The 24,069-nt window shown below is 38.9% G+C and overlaps 1 protein-coding gene across 2 annotated transcripts in view; it reads right to left on the bottom strand.

Annotated features, from left to right (window-relative positions):
- The window catches only part of LOC146318632 (protein turtle homolog B-like), a 194,099-nt gene that overhangs the window by 99,773 nt on the left and 70,257 nt on the right, over positions 1 to 24,069 (bottom strand). For both annotated transcript variants that reach the window (XM_084730666.1, XM_084730665.1), the window contains exon 4: positions 862 to 1,013. In XM_084730666.1, coding sequence (XP_084586792.1) covers positions 862 to 1,013 — 152 coding nt within the window. The remainder of the gene's footprint in view (positions 1 to 861; positions 1,014 to 24,069) is intronic.

Here is a 24,069-nt window from a genome sequence, read left to right as displayed (position 1 = left end):
CTTTGCTAGATGATGTGGCATTGTGTTGGGTTGACTGAGGTTCAACTTTTCAATGACTGCATTGTGACCCTTGCCTCCACTTTCGAAGTAGTCTTAGCTGCTGTTTTACACACAGCACTACTGTCAATGTGAACACAACCCAATTCAAAGATACCAAAACAGTATCAAGATCAATAATTAAAAGACACATAAATGGTCCAATCTTACACTAAATGCAAAGCAGATGATGCCAGTACCAGAGGTGGACTTACTATCACAGTGCGGTCAAGAACCTGTCCTCTCGACCAAACAGTCTCTCTAAATACTAATGATGATGATGATAACCATGAATAAGAAAATTCAAAGTAATTTCAAGTTGCTTCACTGTAAAACATAACCAGTTACATATCTGCATGACATTTACAGTTCACGTGCTGGTGTTGATGTAAAATTTGCTGCTTTGGAGGTGTCCTGCTGTCTCTGTATGTTTCGTGCTTTCACTTCACAAACCAGGAGATCTGTCTCTTCGCTTGAAAATCTTTTCTCTTTGTTTCCTCCTCGTAAATCCACTGTTGTGCTGCCAATGCTCGCACTCTGAGCGCATCTGCTTCTTAAAGGAGATGAGAGCTGACTTTCTGATTGGATTACTGTTTGCTCACACACCCATGAATTAATCAAGGCACTTATGCACAGCTGATAGGTGTATCTCACTGTGCACTCGTGGTGGAAGGGGCGGGACAGGGCAGGATAACCCTACACCCCGTGGCACAAGACAGCAATGGTGGATTTAACACATCTTGAATAAATTAAAGCCATCATGCTTTGAACTTGGGCTTTAGATCAGCAAAAGATAGTGCCAGAAGATATTATGTGGTTACATACCTTATACTTGGCACTGCTGACCATGAGACTGCCTTCCCGCAGCCAGCTGACCGAGGGTTTGGGGTTGCCGAAGGCCGTGCAGGTCAAAGTGATGCTTCCCCCTTCCTTGGCCTCGACGTACTGAGGTGGCGTATCCGTGAACGTGGGGGGAGCTGAGGAGTCAGAGGAGAGGCAGAAGTTTAGGAAAAAGGATTAAACAAGGACATGTTAAAAATGTACCTAACTAACTAACTAGTTCTGAGAACATAGATTCCTTTGAAGATTCAAGGTTTGATTAGGTTTGAACAGTCACTGCAGATCAGAGTTTACCCAGCATTCACTGGACTCATGTATAATACTCTCTCAATACATTCTTCTCAAAACATGATAATATAGCAAGGTGCGGACATGACTTGAACTTGAGCAAGACTTGAGTTAGAAACTTTATGACTTTAGACTTGACTTGACAAAATTAAAAAGACATGCAACTCGACTTGGAATTTAACATCAATGACTTGTGACTTCACTTGAACTTGACTTGGAAAAAGTCTAGATCCACTTTTGAACCAATCTGACAACATTCAATCAAATGCTGGAGAGAACTATGAAGAACTTCTGTTATGTTACTGAGCTCAAGTTGCATAAAATGATACCAAAGGTAATCTTGTTCGGGTATGAAAACTATGTAGTAATCAACAAAAAAAGACACAAAGAACTGCAAGTCAAGGCCCTGTTGGCTTTAAATTAGGTGAAGGGCACATTATGACTTCTTCATGACTCAAAACTCAAAATATGAACTTGGGACTTGACTTAAGACTCCTAATTCTTGACTTGAGACCTACTTGTGACTTGCAAAACAATTACTTGGTCCCACCTCTGTCATAGTGTCGTCACAATACACCTCAACACCTCGAAAAATAGATATTCCAAACCATCTTCAATACCACAAGGAAAAACTGACTCAACACTGAAGACAAAAAAAAAATCATTTTTTCTATCAAAAGATAAATATAACAATATATCTATATCATATATCATGACAACAGATATTCAGCTGTAGCAAATGAGATGAATGAAGAGAGGTAATACTCGAAATATTAATGTTCTTGATAATACTACTCTGTAATATAGTATACTACCTGTAAAAATGAAACCAAAACTGAATTAGTCAAGTCATTTACTGTGTGTTGCTCTGTGTGTGACGGCTGATTTGTCCCTGGTACACTGTCCCAGGAGTTGGCAGGTCTGACTCACAGCATAAAGGAAGAGCTTCAACCAGAACAGGAGCAAAGCTGCCTCATTATACTTTGTGCCAAGCAAACACAAACACAGACTACAGACGCAGAGTCCAGATGCCGTGTATGCTCCCATGACATCTAGCATGACTGCTGCTCTAACCAGTGCTGAAACAGTTATTTCACCAACAGCAGTGGTGGAGTACAGTATAGTATGAAGTATAGGATTCTGAGATGCATCGTGATGCGGAAAGGGAAGATTCTGAATCGATTCACAAATGACCAAAATCAATTTTAACAGATGGCTTTCAGCAGAGCTAACGGTGCAGCAGGGAGGCTGCTCTTCACTGCTGGAGACATGACGATAATAACAACACAACGGAGAACTCCGCCTCCCCCTCATTTTGTTATTTTCACAGAGACAGGAGACTGCATGATGCTCTTGAATTGATGAGTTCATTAATTAATACAGTTTACTTTTTAAAACAAAAAGGCTGCAGACCATTTAATTGCCTGTCATGTTTCACATTGTATTTCTGTGAAACTGAAGCAGGAGACTGAAAATTGTGCTCGCGTTTCCAATAATTCAATCAAGAATCAAAATGGCCAAAATGATTTCCAACCCTAAATCATCACTGCATCGTAGCCTCCTGAATCAGAATTGAATCGAATTGTGAGGTACCAAGAGATTCCCATGCCTACTCAACTACTGTTACATTACTAAAATATTACGCAATTACACGTAAAAGTTCTGACCTTAGAATTATACTTAAGTAAAAGTGTGAAGCCTTATCTCTCCAAACTCAGCCCGGCTTCACATACGATGATTTGACAGCGAATGGTATTGCTGCGAGCTGTTTCTAGTGTGTTTTTATCTCCTCCTAGTGGACATTTGCAATTTGCATTGGCTTGTCATGTGACAGGAAGTGCATGGAATATTTCATGACATGGAGAGGATTAAAATATGCTTCAGTATCTGCTGGCAATCTGATAGCATGATCAGTATGTAATCTTGTCTTACTTACCTGCAATTATCTAACATTATTCATGGGAATGTGATTTATTTTGTACTTGTGAATCTTTACGCACAATGAGCCTCTATTCACCGATTTATGTTGGCTCACTTTTAACATAATATTAACACTTTGTGTAACATGATCAGTAGCCACATTTGCATTCATGTTTGTTAGTTAAGCAAATTTAAAAGGAAATTCAATTTATTTGTTATCTTGCTCTTATCAGTTTTATTCTTTCTAAGTCAATAAACCTGTGGACAACAGAAGACTGTCTTCAGAGTCCTGATAACTGAAAGGTGTATAGCTGTCTGTTGAAGTATACAGACCTATTAAAGCACATAACAATATGTGAGTCACAAGACTTTTGTCGTGTTGTGAGTCGCCTCAGTGAAGTAGGGAAGTGATGGACCAAAACCAAACAATGTAAAGTTGTTTTATGTGCCAAAACCTAACCGAAGTGTGACCATTTCACAGTGTAAATCGCGTGTTAAGACAATTTCTGGTTGCAACAGATAAAGGTTCTAAAGGGTACCTTGTGTTTCAGTATCAGATGCTAAGAGGCGGTGACAAATCATTGGTATGTGACGAGTTGGGATGAGATGTGAATTAAGGATTTATTTATTTATTTATATATTTATTAAGGATGGTTTGGGACAGTGAAAAAATGAACAAAGATGTTTTTGGTGAGTTTTATTTAATTTCTCTTTGACCGAAGGTGCCAATGACGCAAAAGGATTCTTGTGAGTTTGACGAGAACAATCAAACAGCTGCTTCTGGTAAAACAAAACTAAACCCTCTTGTAACTCTTTCAAATAACGTCTGCCACAATCATGACCCTTTCTATAAATAACAAACTGAGCCTGTCAGTGGCAAAAAAAAACCAAGCACAAACAACAAAGCAAACAAACAAGCATCACTTGCTCTGTGCACTCCGTGGGTGCGCCTGCATGGATGAGATGGCTGACAGCACGTCGCATTCCTCTGTGTTTCTGTCGTTCTTCTCCTCTTCCATCAGTTACTTTTGTGGTTTGTGGTGATTAGTTACTTCCAGTCCTGACTAACAGTTACAATCAGTACCATTAAGAAGTTAAGGAAAATGTAGGAAAAAGTGGGTAAATTCTGATGGGTCAGCTGGATTATTCTTTGATTATTGCTTATCTTTGGAATTCTACATCTACTTTTCTGCCTCAGTGTAGGTATAAGTTTAAAACTTAGTGGTGTTTTCTTGCACTCTCTTGTTTATTGTTCAGCATCGATTACCCACTGCCACTGCAGCCATACAGCACAGTGAGTGAGCATTACTCAATGTTTGCTAAGCACAGGGGAAAGTTCCAGCAATAAAGACAGAACTGCACTGGTAGCTAAATCTAGCTGTATTAATTTACATAAGATAATGTTTTAACAAAATGGCTATTTTATGCAACACATAAGAGTATAGTATGGTTGCCAGGAGACTGGAAGGGAGGCTGATCAACTGTCATAAGTTTGGCTCTTGTTAAAGATGCAAGGGGAAAAAAATAAAAAACTTCCTCCCAGGAGTTGGTCGCAGTTCCATTAATAGAGTTTCATTACATCATTTTCTTGTCTTGTCTTGAATGCATAAAGTATTTATCTCTTCTCAAAAACCCTTTCTGGCCAGAGGTAACAATGCTCTCACAGAGACCCTGCAGGTTGACCATCCTAAATGCCCTGCACTGTGTCCTTGAATGCACCACTGAGGAGAGTTTCTAAAAAGACACAAAAAACACAGGTAGAAGAATGGAAAGGAAAATGACATTTGTAAGATTGGATTGTCTTGCTGCTGTACAGAAAATAGCTATGAATTGGAAGATAAGAACTCCAGTTCGCTTTAGCTTGAGCAGTTGGTTGGAAGAGTTCATAGATTTAATAGGGATGGAAAAAGCTGCTGCCACATTATGGTGCCTTGATCAGGGCCTAGAGGGATTGTGGGTTGTGTTTAAACTCCTCACCGGATTATGTGTAACTGTGATATGACTGGCTACAAGAAGAGGATCTTTAAGGATGCTTTGTTTTGTTTTGGGTTTTTTTAAGACCAAAAACACGGCTATAGTAAATATTTTATTGAAGCCCCCTTTTATTCCTTTGCTTTTGTGCACATACGTTGTTCTGCATTTTTTGTATCTCATGTATGTATTTAATGTCCAGTCTGTAAAATAAAAGCAAAAACTTGAATAGAAAAAAAACTTGTCTCAAAAATGTGGTGACATGACTCTAACAAAGAAGGAATGTAAAAGTCATCAGTTTTTAAAATGTAATTGTAGCACCTTAAGACCCCAGTTGACTTATAGAATATTATTTCTATCTGTGAATATCATGCAACGGGATTCTGGGATATCTTCTACTCCATAAATTCAATGATTATGCATGTAAATGAATTTGTGACTCATTTGTTGACACTGTCCTTCTGGTAAACCCAAAATGTTTAAGTTTATTTCTTAAAGGAGTTTTAATTGCATTAAAATGTAATAATGATATAGAGAAGGGAATTTGATTGAATAGAGAAATGTATGGAGCTTTACTGTACTGTTATAAGAAATGTTATCTACAGGCAGCAACGCAGGAGATAGGGAAAGTAAATTCATCTCAATCATTGCTCAAAATTTTGATTTGATGTTTAAGGTTAACCTCCGTGCTTTTCAACCTGGTCTCTATTTTCTCTATTTTTTGTCTCAGTTACTAATGGGGACACCAATGTTTGAAATTGATCAAGTATTAAGTGCGATTGCTGCAGTCATTAGTCACAAAACAGGCAATTGCTTATACCATCAATGTATGTCCACTAACAGTGCTTGTTTTTGCCACTGACAGGCTCAGGTTTTTATTCTAAGTGTCTTATGACATTATGGACAGGATCCCTACAGAGACCTTTTTGTTAAATAGAAAAAACCTTTTTGTTTAACCAGATCACTCTCACCAAACAACACCATTTACAGGAACAGTAATTTGATCATCATAAAACACACTTCATTCAAACTCGACAGAAACCAAACAAAAATCACCAAAACCACGTTGGTTCGTCTCTCCATGGCTCCAACAATCACTAACTCTAGTTTGGTAGATATAAACCCTTAATTCAGCCACACAAATCTTTATTCACAACTCTGATCGACACGCGAGACAAATGGCACCAATGACGATAGAAGTGATAATGAGACAGGTCACCAAATACGGTGTAACACAACTGTGTCAGATAAAGGAGGGATAATATGTAATTTAAACCAATCTTATATGTATTTTTTTAAATTAATAATAAATATTTTATGGTAATTTCAAACTTATAAAATTGAAATTTAAAAATGTTACATTTATTTATTTTTCATGACCTCTCAAGGCCCACACTTTGGGAATCACTGCCTTAATTCACCATGTTAGATGTGAAAATATTCTGGCTCTCCAAGCCGTTTCTCCTCACTCGCTCTCTGATGTCCAATCTCCCTCTCACTCCTCTTGGATATTTTCACATCTAACCCCGGGAAACGGGGAAATGTGGTCAGGGTTTAAAAGACAAGACAATGAAGTCTTTAAAAGGCACGTTCTTGGTAGCAGAAGACTTCTCATTCCTCCTTTGGATTGACCAGCCGAGCGTAAATAATAGCAGGAGACTGGACAATCAAACAAATTACCAAGAGACCACTCAATAATGCATGTGTGTAAACCTTTACCTGACTTTGCCTTTGCTATCTGGTTGGTTGCACATGTCTCTGAGTCCACTATTTCAGGTTTGTACCGGGACAGAAAAATGAGAAGATGAAAGCCTGGTAGCAGTGGAATGCTTATCACATAGCTGAACAGGTGGAAGAGCGGAGGAATAAACACTTCTACCTCCGGTGCTGTGAGTGCACGCACACCAACAGAACAAGCTCATGCATTTGTATGCAAAAACACACTCACAAACAGTTCATGAAAGCTAAATGTTTACAGTTTTAAACACCTTTGCACAGGCACATCTGTCCCTGGGAAAAAAACCTCTGGTCTGAAATTTTCAGCAGCAACAACAGCTTTGTATTTTAATAAACAGGATAAGAAGAAGGAGTGTTTTTGTCTTGCATCGAGGACAAGAGTTTATTGTCTGATTCCATCATTTAAATGTCTCAGTGTATAATCAGACCTCAGTTTTCTGCATGAAATACTTACAAATAGTGAGAGTTGTATATTTAGGAGTAGTTAAATGAAATGAAAAAAAGTTTTCTCCATGCCTTTCAGGGCTGTTGAGCATCAGTCGAATGACGTGCCAGACGATGCTGCATTTTGTAAAACCATTTTTCAAAATCCTCTTTAGCTCAGAAGCCTTGTAGATTATGAGGAGGGATGATCATACAAGACAATTGGCACGTCTTCCTACCGAAACATACTCAAGCTGTGTTTTTTTTTAACGGCCCCACCCCCATTTAACCTGGACCAACGTTCAGCGCAGGCCCGAAGCCTCTGTGATTCAATACAGATTTTTGTTCGGTCATAATTCCTGTTTTCATATTCTCAATCTAATCACCTTAGGACTGCAGCTGATCTGCTTACATGTGTAATCCTGTAGCCTCTCAATTGCTAACATGTCATTCCATCTGCAGCCATAAGCCCAGCCATAGTGCTAATTCCACGCCACACACCGAGCCACGCCACAGAGATGGTGAAAGTATTTCATTTAGTATTTTGAGCAAAAGTAAGAAAACAGCGAGAGTGTTATAACTTCCTGCTTCACAACCAGTCAGAATGTTTTGATTTTTTTTCTGAAAACTTGGGTTCTTTATTTTTCCATTCTCAACAAACAAGCTTTTTCATGCCATTTTTTTTGACATTGCAGTTGATCTGCAGAGGAATAAGCATCACGGATCACAAAACGGTTTGGATCGTATCACGGTTTTGAGTCACGGATCGGATCATTTTTCAGATCAATAAAAACAAAAAAGTGAAAAAAATGCTCTGGTGTAAAAACTTTTCTGTCTTTAATTACCACTAGAGTAACAGTTAATACTGTATAATAATAAACTAATACTATACTATAATACACATGATAGATATACACATTATAATAATTCTACACTCTGTAGTCTCGCTCAGTGTCCCTCTCTGATTGGTTACACTTCATGAGTAATAGCGGATCAACACTGAAGGCTGTGTCACAGACAGGCTGCTCCTGTGAGTGACAGCTGGGTGTCAGAGGGAAAGCAGCAGCAGATACTGCCGAAGTTGCAATGAACTGTGGGTGGGCGACCCATACGGAGCGTGGGTCAGTCACACCCTTGCTATTCAAGCTCTGAATTGTTTCTGCATCATTTTTTCCATAACATTCAATTTTTCTTCACCCACTGACTTCATCTTAAAGCGATTATGCTGTTTTACACTGACATTTGAGAGGCAGAATGAGAAAAAAGGGGAAAGCAAGCAGCAAGATGACTACTCAATCCTAAAACTAAAGTGCTAAAGGTTGCAGCAACATGGCGGAGGGTCCTGCATCACCACTGACAACAAAGACACTTGTGCAAGAGCTTAAAAAGCTAAGGAAAAGCATGACCGGCGAACTCACGGCTCTACTGAGTGGCTCCTTAGAACCACGCGATCCTCAGATGAACCGTTTCAGCTGACTTTGGCAACACAAGCTTTCCTTCTATCAGAGAGACGGAGAACAGCCTATCTGACCATAGCAACAGGATAATGCAGCTGGAACTTGACGTGAGTGGGCTCCAGTCTAACCTCGATTTAATGACGGGGGAGAACACGGCGCTCAAAGCTGAAGAAGAGGATTTGGAATTCTGTTCAAAACGCCAAAATGTCTGGGTGTTGGGACTGCCGCAAAATATGGAGGGGAAAGACGCCAGGGAGAGCCAGAGGAACCTCCACAAGCTGTGATTTGCACATTTAATAATTATATTGAGAAAGAGATTGTCTTAAAGTGGGAAAAATCACATACAGACTTACAATGAACACAGAATCAAGATCTACAAGGATTTCAGCACAGGATCACCTTTCATGCTCTTATTTTCTTTGTTATATGACCATGTTGTATAAATTGTGTCTTTTCCTTTTACAAATGGTGGTGGTTTGTTTTTTATGAAAAGGGCTGCAACTGTTTTTTATTGTGGATTTTTTTTGTTTGTTTGTTTAATACAGTGTATTTGTTACATTTTAATATGTTATCATTGGCTACTATCTTGGCCAGGTCTCTCTTGTAAAAGAGATTTTTGAATCCCAATGGGACTTTCTGGTTAAATAAAGGTAAAATAAATAAATAAATAATAAACTAACAAAGGTGACATTTTCAACGGTCTTGTTTTGTCAAAAAATTTGAAGATATTCACATCTGAGAAGCTGGAATTGGAGATTTGGTCAAAATAATCAATTATAAGAATAGTTTAGTAGTTGATTAATAATCAAATAATGGTTGCAGCTTTAATACTGAAGAAAAGACGTTTCAGTAAAATGTGAAAATTAGTTAGTAGAGCCTTGAAAGTTTTTCACCTTTACCTTTTGCCAAAGTTACATTATTGCCATGTGAACTGCAGCTGTGAGCAGGTACTATTTTTATAACTCTCCTCCTGCTGCATTCAAGGTCACTTTGACTCCAATTATTGATGGCCAGCTTTCACAGAGCATCGCATTCAGAAGTTTTATAGTTAGTTAATGCAAACATGGATGTTGTGAAAGCTGTAATGTGAAATTTATTTAGATATTTGTAGCATCACTTCACTTAAAAAAAAAAATCACCATTCATAACATATTCTGCAAACAGTGATGGATTTTCTTTTTCAAGCACATTCGAAGTCTCTGCAAGTTATTCTTATTTTACATTTCAGTACAGTGAAATTGATGTTAGCTCCCTGAGCTTTCAGTATGTTTACAATAGCAGGAGTTGGTAGGGCTTGACACGCCGAGACTGTTTGTACACGACCCTAAGCTTGTCCCACGTGGCATGAGAGTGTAATCCATCACCTGGAGGACAATAGGCTAAGGAAAGAAACTAACAAATCAACTCTCAAAATAAACCAGGCACCATAAATGGTAGAAGGTTGGGCTTGGGGTTTTAAAATGAAGAATATCAAGATGCACAGAAAATGGCAAGGAGAGGGTGCATTTAAATCATCTGATAGCTATGATCTACGAACACTGCAGCATGGAGCATCAGGACCATGTTTATAGCAGGAAAGACAGCAGTAATAGCAGCGGACATGATGTGGTACAGAATATCTCTCCTGGGCCTGTGTGAAACCAGATGGCTCCAGTCAGGGCTGGTTAAACTGGCCAGTGGTGAGTTCATATACTGTCCTCTGGGCACCCAGAAGACTTCGCACCACATGCAGAAGGGAGTGGCTCCCAGGAAAATTGTTCGAAGAAATGCAAAAACACTGGCAAACTGTGGTGTGTTATATGTAGCATGAAGTACTGTTCTTGAAATGCAAGTGGTTTGCCAATACTGTACTGTGTACAAGGCCATCAGCTATCATCTGACAGTGATTTAGCCTCAGGGGGCAATGGTCAATGTTTCATGGCTTCAGGCGTATCCAGTGCATATCCAGATAACAGATATCTGGGCCAAGACTCTCTCTTCTGCATGCCGGTTATTGTTTACAGTCTGATTAGCAACTTGAGACATGAAAAATGAGTTGGAGGCTAATCTCTATAAACAGACATATGATTTCAGATATTTGTTTTAGATAGATTATTATTATTATCATCATCATCATCATCATTATTATTATTATTATTATCATTATCATTATTATTATTATTATTATTATTATTATTATTATTATCATTAATTATCAATATCGAGATTGCATGTCGGCCAATTTATTCCTTTGCTTTCCACACTGGTGGTTTACCTGCATGAACCTGCTAAAACATGATATGTTGTTAGAACCTACTAAGTCGGTTCCGTTCACATTTGACCCAATACAGTACTTTTTTTTTTAATACTTTACTCTCTCTGCAACAATAAAAATGTAATTTCTTTTATAAAAAACAAGTACAAACTTCTCAGCTTCAATATTGCTATTTATGTTGAGTATTTTGTTATTCATTTAGAGGATTATACACATCACTTTAAATAAAATCCCTTCCCCTCCCCTCTCTACAACCTGCAGCCTGTCAGTCTGTCCCCAGGGCAAAGCTGTTGTTTGTGTCTCAGAGGAAGCACACATGATATCCTTCCTGTTATGCTGTTGTCGTCGTTACCAGCGCTGTGCTCACATACTGCAATATTTCCCCGCTGATGGTCTGCAGTCCATGAATATTGTTTTCATACTGCCAAACAGCATGTTGGCAAGGAGTGTTGGCTAACGCTAGTAAAAATGCTAAGCTAACAAAGACTGAAAACGGCCCAGTTTTCTCAACAACAGCTTATCCAATCAGCTAATTATTCACCTGTAGATGTTGAAGCCTCACTTTAAGGTTTTGTTGTCCATGGAGGTTTAAGTTACACTGTTTATACGTGAGTCGCAGGCCTGCTAATGTCATATTTGCCAACCTTGACACCTCAAAAATTCGGTGGATTCTGATACCAAAGAATTTGAGTTTCAGAGACTTTGTTTCTTGCATTCTGATGAATTTCAAAGCATCAAAATGACAAAATGATAAGCACACTGCAACAGGATTTTTATGTTGAGTAATTTTACTTTTAATTCTCACAGGAATTCAGTAGTTCATCCCTCTAGAGTGAACAAGCCTAAATCTCTGGCATGAACTAATATTCATTAATTCTCTTTTATTCATTTACTTATAGCACCTGATGTGGTAGATTTCACAAAATGCATGTAACTGTCCTTTAAAACTTTCCTTAATATTTTCTTGGGAAATCTGGTCTGGTGTGGCTGTATTGTTGTCCAGGTGGAAACTCTTCGAGTCGTAAAGGGCTTACATATGCTGAATCAAAGAGGTTGTGATAGCAAAAAGTGAAAAAGAAAGGTGCAAAAATTTGTCTGAAATCTGGAGAAACACAGGATTGTAATCCTGGGAGGAAATCCTGGAACAATTAGGAAGGTTGGCCAAGGTAGCTAACATGCTGCTGTATGAAAACGGTGCGCTCTTTAGCCTCTAGATTTACTGTATTTTGTGTTTGACAGACGTGACGAGTGTTGTCCGACAATTTTTGAAAAGTGTAACCACACTTATGACCGTTTTCAGCTCGCTATTACATTGCTCTCTCTCTTTCTTTCTCTCCATACTCCCATTGCACTCTGACCCAGATACACTCCCAGGTATCAAAGTTTGCCTCTGATGAATTTAATTTGAATTCATCCTCAGCAGTACTGATGAGTCAACATTCGGTTTGTTTATTCATCTAGATTTATTCGGTGTGAGTTGCAGAGTTTTGGAAATATCAGCTGTAGAGATGTTTGCCTTTCCTACAATGTAATGAGACTAAATTGCACTCGGTTTGTAGCGCTCAAAGCACAGAAAATAATGACCCAATTACTTAAGATAATCAACAGACCTTGTTGTGAGCGCAGTTCCATAGGAACTACTTTCTCTCTGCAGTGATTCTACCAGAACTACATTCTTTCTAAAAAAAAAAAAAAAAAAAAAAAAAAAGTTCTGGTGGATTATCTTACGTAACCAAGTCATGACTATTTATGAATAGCACTATAAGATGGGGAATTTTTTTTTTTTATTTTGGGGTAAACTCCCTTTAAAAGTACCAAGTCCTGTTCCCAACCCGACTACTTGGAATATAAACAAACTACACATGGAAACCAGAACAGTCTAGATACCACAATACTGTCCCTTGCCTACAGAGTCTGCATTCATATACAGATATCTGTCCACAGGGTTAATGTGCAGGGTGACTGTGATCATAACTCATTCTTGACGACATTCTGTCATGCAACATCTGCAGGTAATGAGATGTGATTCATAAATCTACCACGGCAGTGATTAGCATCGTGGGGTCAGAACACCGTTGACCTGTTCTGAGAGGTGGCGTGTGTGACAGGCAATAAACCTTTAGTGCTAAATGCAGGCACACTTCAGGAACCGACTTAAATGAACGTGCAAAGAGAGTGTCAACATTGGAATGGATGTATTTTGACATGACTTTGTGGGCCTTGTATTGTGTTTAACTATACTATGTTTTTCAAATGACCTGGGCTTTCTGGATAAAGAGCTGTGAGGGAACAATAGTTAACAAAAGGCATCTTTCTGTATCCCTGCAGGAGGTCACATGAATGACTGTTTATCTGCTGTGAGAGTAATAACCTTGACTTTGTGTGGTCTCTCTATTCGACAAGCTTACTGTTGTTATTATTCAGCAAAGCGTTTATGTGATTTGTCTGTTGATGCTCAGTGTTGGATTGGCAGATGGTAAAAGAGATGTTGGTATTCCCTTCGGCCGTGTTCTGATGGGGCTGGGAATACTCCCGCTGAGCTGAGCTGAGCTGTGACCAACCACCACTCAAGCCTCGCTGGCACGGTGCGAGCGTTTTTTTTCCCACAGCGCAGCACGGTGACGGCTCCCTCCATGTCACCACAGTCAGCATCCCATCAGGCCACTCAAAAATGAAACAAGTGCAGGGGAGAGCAAGATAATCACCAATCATGATAATGAATATAGGGCCAGGCATGATTCTATAATGTCTCAGACCAACTCAGCTCAATAAACTTTTTTTTAAGGGAAAACTTGAGTATTTTTTGTGTTTTTGTCTCTAACAAACTGATAGGAACTACAGTTTTTGAAAACGATCCAGTATTGAGGGAGAGTGCTGCAGCCATCAGCCAAGAAAATGAGCTGAAATGTAATCCTTGAAATAAATCCTAATTTTTCAATCAGCGAAACAAGCCAGTTACTCGAGATAATTCACAGCCCTTGTTGCGAGCAGTTTCATGCAGGAACTACTTTCTCTGTGCAGTAGAATCTCAACAGAACGACTGTCTTTTCGAATAGAAAGAAAACAGTTCCTACATGAAACTGCTCAAAACATGGTCTGTGGATTATCTTGAGTAACTGGGTCATGATTTTGGGAAAGAGACACTGAATGTTGAGCACCACAAGCCATTCACTCCCATTATAGAAGGCAGACATCTCTATGACCAATATCTCCATAACTCTGCAGCTTACACCAGAACTACCTAGATGGATCAATCAAATCTGTATTTTTGATATTTTGGGGTGAACTGTTTCTTTAATTCTCCAGTTAGATGTAAAAATATTCTGTCTCTAGTACATTCTGATGTCTGACGTCCCTCTCGCTCCTCTATTGACATTTTCACACCCAGCATGGTGAATTAATGCTGGACTTCAACCAAACCAGAGTTGGTGATTGTTGAAACAGTGGAAAGACAAAGTTGGACTGTTTTATTGAGTTTTATTATGTTGCTCAGTTTGAATGAGGAGTGTTTTACAATAAAATTACTATTTCTGTAAATGGAGCCTAGTGAATTTGGTGAAAGTGATATTGGCAATTTCTGGTTTGACAAAACATATCTCACTTTTTAAAAGGGATAGTTCACCCAAAAATGAAATTTCACTCAATATCTTCTCACCCCTGTGCTGATGTGAGGATGGGTGAAGATCTCCAGTTCACAAAACAGCCTTGCAAGAAAATCCAGTACAATTGAATATGTGACCAGTTTTAAAATGTAAAAAAAGAACACAAAAAAAACACAAAATGTCTCCATACTGCTTGCGTTGTGTAATCCAAGTGTCCGTAAGCCGCCACATCAAAATTTGACCCAAAAAGGCGCCATTTACACCATGTTTTCAACTTCAGATGTGTGCACGTCACTCCAGTCTGAGAGGCTACAGCTGACATTTAGGCTAAAACCATGGTTTAAATGGCGTCTTTTTGGGTCAAATTTTAATGTTGCATCTTACAGACACTTGGATTACACCACACGAGCAGTATGGAGACATTTTGTGGGATTTTTGTGTTCTTTTTTTACATTTTAAAACTGACATTGAGTGAAACTTCATAACTATCTCTTTAAGAATAAGGTCTATCTCTGCAGTGATCCTAACGCTGTCAGACAATTCAATACAATCAAAGCCTGTCAGTGGAAAAACAAGCATTTTTGGTGGACACACTTTGACGTTTCAAAATTATTCGTAGGGATTACACTGCAGTAGAGCTGCAAGGATTAGTAGATACTAGTTGATAGGTTGATTGAAAAAAGAAAGGGCAATTATTTTGTTAATCAAATCATAATTTCAGCTACTTTTCGAGCAAAAATGTCAAATATTTGCTGGCTGCAGCCTCTTAAATGTGAGGTTCTGATGGTTTTCTTTGTCATCTATGAAAGTAAATGAAGAATCTTTGGGTTTCGGACTGTTAGCTGGACAAAAGAAGCAATTTGACACCTCAGACTTTGGGAAACTTTGATGAGCCTTTTTCACTTTTATGGACATTTTACAGTCTGTTTCACAGCTGCAGCAGTCTTGCTCAGCACTGGACCAGTTTCAAAATTCTCGTCCTCATTAGTCACTTAGACACAAAAACATAAGAAGATAAGGTCCAGCTTGAAATCTACTTATGTTACTCTTAAACAAAGTGCACTTGGTAGTGAAAGATGTGGGTATATAGGTGCATTAATTCATTAGTTTTTTGAGGGTGATAATTGTGTCTTGGTGGTTTGGACACTCCATTCAGGGCTAGGTTTGTTAATCTGAGAGTATATAGGATGAGCTGTGGCCAGGGGTCGTCTCTAAATCTGTTTTTAGACCATGAAAGGGAAGGGACACAATGACATTTTTATCCCCATTTCCTCAAAGACCTTCAACCTATGCTGAGGAAAAGTGTGCATGTCTGCAAAGTGCTTAGAACAGCTCATACGAGAGAAAAAGGAAAAAAGAGAGGAAGTAAAGAGAGATAGAAAAGCAGAACTAAAGCCGGAGAAAAGAATGAGAAAGAAAGACACTAACAAAGAGGACAGACAGAGAAAGGAGCTGTTGTGTACCATGCAGGCACTGCAGAGTTCTGCAGCATAACACAGAGATGGCAGGCAGGAGGATGTGCTGGAGCTATTTTAGGGGGAAGCAGTTGACGACTAACCCTGGGAGATATGAACCTTGCTACTTTGGCATCACCTCATGCTGGATTGGGGCCTGCACTGTGAGGGAGAGTGAGGGAAAACAGTGGGAGTCTAAATCATCTTAGAAGGAAAAGAGGAGATATAATGTCCCAAGAAGCCAGAAACTGGGATACTGTCCACAGAACTGCGTGAAGCTACACTGACCCTCTTGAGCTATACATCTATCATCCATCTTCTGTAACCAGAGGCCCCATGATACCATAATGCCACAATACTGAAGCGTCGTGCTATTTTTCAACTGCGACAACCTCTGATTAATCTAACAAGATAGAGTTTTGGTTTGTACATCTCACTTCTGTCATTTTTACTGCAGACAAATGGGACTGTCAAGCAGACAGACTGACCAATACTGTCCAAGTAAACAACCAATCCTGGTGACAGTGACCAGATAAAAATTCCACCATCTAGTGGGCTGAGAAAGCTATGGATTTTGTTATTTTAGTATCAAAGAGTTTAATTCGCAAAAAAATAGATAAATATTTGGGATCTGTGTATCAATACAGTATTGACACTCATTATATTACAACATTATGGGGTGGCCTGGTGGCTCAGCTGTTGGCCTCATGTCCTGAGGCTGTGAGTCCTCTGCAGTGCCTGTGTGTTTGACTCCTGACTACGGCCCTTTGCTGCATTTCATTTCCTCTTTCCCATCATATCTTCAGCTGTCCGACAAATTAAAGGCATAAAAGCACCAAAAAATATTTGGAAAAAAAAAAAAAAATCAATATTATACTGTAACATCCTCTCTCTCTCTCTCTCTCTCTCTCTCTCTCACACACACACACACACCACTACCACTTAGCAGGTTAAAACTGCACATATATGTCAACAGCCATAACTAGAATACAATTATTATTAGCAACAGCCGCCGGCCAAATGCTGGTAAAATATGCATACTATGCATTAAAATAAGTGGTTGACAGATTTAAGACACAAAATAATGGTTTAATATTGAGTGGTTTAAGAATCCAAGCATTCATCTGTCAGTGGCTGGTAGATTGGTACATTTTAAAATGTTACATTCCTACGCAGATTAGTAGTATTCTGCATCATATTAAATATGTTGATTTTTTTTTCAAAGGAAAACAATTAGTAGTTCATTTTAAGCAACTTGCTTTATTTTCTTTTGTCTACTACTCTTTAATGTTGTGCTCTTTAATAAAGCACAAGTAGTTCTTATTGGATTGATTGATGGAATAATCAGCAGAAAACCTGGTTACTACAATAATCAATGGTTGCAGCCAAACTCCAGTTGATCTATTAAATCAGTCTCTTACTGTGCTGTTGTCAGTCTTTTATTCTTTTATCATTTGGCCATATTTCTCCATTAATTCGGCCAACAAGTTTTTCTTAAAGGAGCGGAAATTAGAGCTTCTCTGCCGTGCCATCATGAGTAGGCTAAGAAGGCTAACTAACATTTTATCTAGCTAGCAAACAATGTAAAGTTTTGTTAACGTTTTGGCTAACTAGCAAGTAAAGTACTTTTTTTCTTTCTTTTTTTTTTTTTTTTTTTTTACTTTTTGGCTAACTCACAAACAAGGAACACCCAAGCTCTGCTTAATTTCCAATCTGGATTTACTCATTTTAAACCTAGTTTTCATAAACTGATGAGTCTTTGTTGGTGCAACCCAGTCCATGAGTTAAAACCTCATTCCAAGCAGCAACTGGGCTGGTCTTCCTTTCATTCATCAAACGCCTTGTGTAATAATTACATCATTCTTACAAACACATCCTCTCTTCCTGCTCTTCCTGTTCTCCACTCACGCTCCGTCCAGAAGGAGTTCGAGGATGATAAAAGTTCACGGGAGGAATGAGGCATGGGTGTCAATTTGTAGGGGGAAAGCATCAGCGCGATATAGCACTCTCACCCACAATCTATATGCATCTCACCCGGAATCTATATGCATCACTTACTTCTTCAGTGCCAACCAGGCTGAGAGCTAAAGTGCTCAGAGTAATCACTGATGTTTGACAATGATAGGGAGAGGTGGATTGCAAATGGGGAGCTATAAATAGAAGCACTGCTGGAGCTCCATGCACCTCCAGTATGTAGCAGGGCCTTGAACCTTAAAGATTCTGTCACTGCAGCTCCTAAAAATACGAGTCACACCTATATGGCGCTGGAACACCTAAGCTTTGAGCACACTTATAATATTACTGCCCAGATGATGAGAGGCAGGTAATCACAGCCATGATGATGAGAGTCACAGGTAACACAGCTTTACCAGTGAAGGATGTCCACCAATGTTATAAGTACCAACTGCTTCACTGTGATTGCATAATATCTACAGGCTGCCAGCGCTGTATTATTCACCGTATTGACAGAAACTCGGGTGTGCGGATGTGAAGCTTGGGTGGATTCCTCCACTGTAGGTGACATCTCATTAATCACATTAAACCTCATAAAAAGTTAGCCACAAGATTTTTTTTTTTTTACAGTTTCTTTCAGCTCTATTTCACAGAGGCTTCACCGCCTAATGGAGCTCTTAAGGCTTGACCGTTCATCTTCCCAATTCTATGGTCAGAAAATTTGCAGCGTACACGTTCAGTCAAGCATAGAGGAGCTGTTTTTGGGTTTAAGTGAAGATAAATGTAAAAATCATTCACTTTTACTCCTACATGCTAACTTAAGGGGAAAAAAGCTGATGAAATTTCATATAACTTAAAAATAAATACATAAAATAAATGAGGAGATCTTTAAGCAATACAGAGCAACCAGTTGCATTTCTTGGATCAGATGTTACATCTTAGGAGAGTGCTGTTGTTAGCCCACTAGCTATGCTAACTCCTGCGGTTGATGTCAGCTGCTCTGGTGTATATTTTCATACAGTCGATTTGGTAACTCCATGACAACAGCTACAGATACAGTTTCTGTGCATCACTCATTCTTGAAACCTAGTTTGATTTTTACTTCTTCAATCATGCAGGAAAAGTATATTTTAAAAGATCAACCTTTTGCCTATTAAGCCTTGAAAAGGGCTGATCTCCTAGTGATTACATTTTTTATTAAACGTAGACATCAATTCTATCAGATGGAAAGTCTGACAGAGGTCTTTTTTCATTGACAGCATAGTCATAGTGAGCAGCCATTTTATTTTTTTGAAGTTGCTCAGAGTTCTTTTCCCAAAATACACATTTTTAAAACATTTTTTTTTTTATGTAGCTTTAATTATACGGCTGACAGACTCGACATGTTATGGCTGAGACACATCTGACAGGAATAGTATTTAATTAATTTGTTGAAAAGTAGAAAGTTTACCGGTGCTTGAACAGCATTCCTGCTTTGTTTAACCCAGTTTCAGACAGTAAGACAAGTGAGACAGGGGTCCTGAGGATATAGCTGACCCTTTTTATGCCTGATTAAATCAGGTTTTTGTAAAAATCTGACAGAGTTGACAGAAATCAGGGACACTACTTTAAGGGGCCAATATTTTCAATAAAAATGTATTTTAAAACAAAGACTATTATAACAGCACATTTTTATACCCATGTTATCAATAGGTATTGCTAGTCTTAGATTTAAAGGCTTATAAATAAAGGCTTTTAACACATTTTTAAATTGTTTAAAGTTGTGAATACTTGTCTGGGACGAGGGTGTTTTCTGACACAGAGCAAGTTTAGAAATGAAAAAAAAAATAAAGCATAAATTAGACATATTTCATAAATCCTTAAAAAAAATAAAGTTTCACCAAGAAAAGTGAATTAGAGTATTAGTATTAATCATTTTCAACATTTTCTTTTCAAGAATGGGTGACATACATAGACTGGACAACCTGCCTGAACTGACTCTTCCTGCCAACCAGGCAGAGGAGGAAGTTTTCTCTCGTGAAGCCCCATGAGGATGACGTCAGCCATCAGTACAGCGGCAGGGACTCCCCAGAGCTCTGGTCCCCTGACCCTGCTGCTGCTGCTTCACTGCTGCATGTCCCTCTATCAAAGGAACTCTATTTCACTGAGCATTTCACCGAGCACACCTCCGTGACTTCAGCAACCAGTGAATCAGGACATTGGCCACAGCACTCAAGGCTGCTGCTGTCATACTCGGTGCTCCGATATCACCTCCTGCCCTCCATGTGAACTTTTCTGTCTTCAGATGATAAGAAGCTGTTTGATGATAGAAGAGAAGCCTGTGAAAGCTTTTAGCCATGCTTCACATGACCACAGGTGGGGGGTAACTAAGTACAAATACTTAGTTACTGTTCTGAAGCACATTTTTCAAATATCTGTACTTTACTTGAGTATTTATTTTTCTTACAACTTTTTACTTACATTTTAAAACAAATATCTGTACTTCCTACTCCTTACCTTTTCAAAACTGGCTCATTATTTAAATTTTTAAATTTTCATCGGTGGAGAATTGTTGACTTTTCTTACTTTACAACATAAATAGATGGTGCAAAAACACCTTGAAAAGACAAAAACATAAGACAACGGCTTAAAAATAAAAGAAGACATAAATGACCCAAAAGACTTAAAAAGATCAAAATAACAAAAAAGACGCAACAAGATGGAAACGATGTAAAAAGACAAAAAATGATCTAACAAGATGAGACAAGATGAAAAAGATGTAATGGGATTTGAACAACACAAAAGATGTAACAAGACAAAAACTTAAAAAGACGTAACAGGACAAAAATGATGAAACGGAAACAAGATGATAAAGACATTAGACAAAAATTACCTTAAAGACAGGATGAAAACAACTTGAGGCATAAAAACAACATAAGATGAAAAACAACAAAACAAGATAAAACAAGATGAAATTTATGTAAAAGATGTAACAAAACAAAAACATACGATCAAGATGATGATTTTCTTATGTCTTTTACATAACAAAATGAAAATAATGTAAAAGATATAACAAAATTAAAATGATGCAAAGATGAAACAAGATCAAAATGAAGTGAAAAAAGTAGTGAGACGATAAAACGACGCAACGTGACGAAAACGACATGAGATAAAAACGATGAAAAAGACGTAACAAGACAAAAACGACTCAAATAGACGCAACAACCCAAAAACAACGTAACAAGTCAAAAACAACATTAAAGATGTAACAAGATGAAAATGATGTAAAAACCTAACAAGGCAGAAAATTATATAACAGATATAACAAGATGATAATGACGTCAAATTGACAAAAAAGACATAACGGGATAAAAGACGTGACGACCTGAAACAGACAGAGGAAGACTCGACCACAGAGGAAAGGCAAGGTTCGGTTAGAGGGCGACTTTTTGCATTCCTGTACTTTTTCACTTTTACTTGAGTAAATAAGTTGAACCAGTACTTCTGTTTTTTGTACTTGAGTAAAGAATGCATGTACCTCTGCCACCTCTGACCAGGACTGACACACAGCCAGGACGGTGACTGTGGTTGCCGTTGCCTGACTGTTGAATGCTCACCAACTCCCACTCGCTGCAAGCACACATGCAAATATTCATTTCGACAATCAGCAAAGATGAGTCTGCCGGTTTTATTAAGTTAGTTTTTGAAGTGCCACCATCTTTTATCCAGTGCTATAGGATATTATCTTTGAAGAAAGCCTGCTTTCAGTTTTATTGGTAGTGTAAGTTTGCTCTCATATTGACCTCACACCCACACTGGCTACTTCCACCTTCACTGACATCCAGCTTTGTTTTTTTATTCTTAGTGAAACTCTAGAAACTCAGCCGCAAATTCAATAGAGAATATATGTAATTTTTCAGCTGCCTCCTCACTGCCTCATCTCCACACATTTCCTATTCAATAGTAAGATGCACTACATCCAGTTTGTGAAGCCTTGTAGTGGGATCATGTTTCATGACTGGACTGACAATGTGAACCTGCAGGCTGTTGATTCCACGTGGCCAAACGTAGTGTAGATTAAGCATTCTGGAATATGTGTACATGAATATTTACACAGACTTTCATTATTTCACTATTAAATATACTGAAAATGGTTTAATGACATCTCTAAAGACAGACTTTAAATCATCAATCCCAGTCTCATTTGAGCCCTGTGAAACTGGGAATACAGTGTACGATTTTAGAAACGTTGTTTAATTCAAACTCCCCCTGAATGAGTAAATCATGTGAAATGTGAAGCCGAAGTTCTGCTTTTGTAGAAGAGAAAATGAAAAAAGGTGTTGCCGCTGGTCGTTGCATTACATCTCCAAGACGTGTTTCTCATTTTCTTATTAAACACAACAAACGTAAGGAAATGTGGTGCAGAGATGAAGGCCTTCTTACACCAAGCAACAATATCATCGCCCATCACAATGATTCACTGAGGACGTCCATGATATTCCAACTCCTTAAACATCGCCCAACCCTACAACATACAGGAAACTGAAAAGGACAAAGTTGACTGGGGTTCTGCTGGGTGCCAAACTTGCTCAATTGTTACTGAAGCACAGAGCAGTAAAGGGCTGGAATCAAGAGGGGTCAATTACAGTGAGAAAGAGCTGACAAGGGCTGACAAAAAATTCTGGCATCTCAGAAATTCATGCAGTTGATGAGTCCTTTCTCCCACCTTTATGGCACACACAGCCCCAACGAAGCTGAAACTCAGTCTGACTCAAAAATGAGTCATATGGCTCAAAAATCGAAAGAACCACAAGAAGTGTTTTTGGCACATCTGCCACCAAAACATTTTGGCAGCAACCACCAGTCAGCTGTGTGCCGTACAACACCACCGACTGACCACTGACTACAGCTGATATAAGTGCTGCACTCATGTCTGATGAGCCAACAAGACAGTAAAACAGCAGAGGAGTGATAGACATGAAGACAGAAAGAGAAAAGAGGCAGAGGAGGAAGCCTGAGGCCTTTAAACACTTCTGGGACAGACAGCAGAGGCAAGGCGAAGTCAAACAGAACAAGAGCAACACTGATGAAACTGAGCTAATGTGCCATGACCACGAGGGGGGTGGCGAAGGGAGGGGTGCACGGGGCCGTATCTGGTGTGTCTGTTACCACAGCAACTGGCGTCGTCATATGCTGTCTGATTAAGTGTCTTGATGAATGCTTGAGCTACCAAGTGAAGGCGAGAATATTCTTAGTTTGTGTGAGAGGGTCCCGTGAGTGTTTGCACTTGTGTGGATTACTTATTTTACACTCAGGTGTTTGTCTGGTGCTGTCCTCCAGGGACGCTATCAGTGACAGAGTATGCTGTGTTTTGCTCAGGGACAACTTTCAGTCAGTCCTCTAGTTATGACTCACCACCACGAGGCCAATCAGACACCACAAACAATGAGCAATAATCAGTGCGAAGGACACTTTGGACTTCCTTGTTTGGATTATTTGAAGTGGGGCTGTATGAGGTACTTATCCACAGTCGTTACCTGCAATAGATAGCAGTTGGCACGCTCCCAGATTCAAGAAGCAAAAAGTTGTACCAGCGTAGGAAGTTAAGTAATGAACAGCTAGACAGGGACAGCAGTAAAATGTATTTCAGCCACCTAAAAAAATCTAGAGCAGCTTTAAATCAGCTTCTCCCTTGAAGTCAGACAGCCTTTTCCAATGGGAAACTGCTGTTATGGAAGCCAAATATCACTCTCTCCAAAGCAACCACGCTCCTTTGGCAAAAACAGTAAATTCACCGTGCAGACCAGAGTCTGGTTGTTTTCGAGACAGCAATACCTGGCACAGAGAACAGCAGTTTCCATCATCGGAAAATGGCTGTCTGACAGGAAGGTATACCGGTGGAAATATTCTAAATATAGCGTACATTTAAAGTGATGGTTCACCCAAAAATGAAATTTCACTCAATATCTCCTCACCCCTGTGCTGATGTGAGGATGGGTGAAGATCTCCAGTTCACAAAACACTCCTGGAGCTTCAGAGGAAAACAGCGTTGCAGACAAATCCAGTGTAATTGAAGTGAATGGTGACAAGTTTTAAAAAAAGAACACAAAAAACACAAAATGTCTCCATACTGCTTGTGTGGTATAATCCACATG

The sequence above is a fragment of the Lutjanus erythropterus genome, chromosome 11, assembly GCF_056507025.1.
Source record: "Lutjanus erythropterus isolate fLutEry1 chromosome 11, fLutEry1.hap2, whole genome shotgun sequence".
Taxonomy (NCBI): domain Eukaryota; kingdom Metazoa; phylum Chordata; class Actinopteri; order Lutjaniformes; family Lutjanidae; genus Lutjanus; species Lutjanus erythropterus.
Note: the sequence above shows the minus strand (reverse complement) of the source record. Positions and strands in the feature narration are given on the sequence as shown.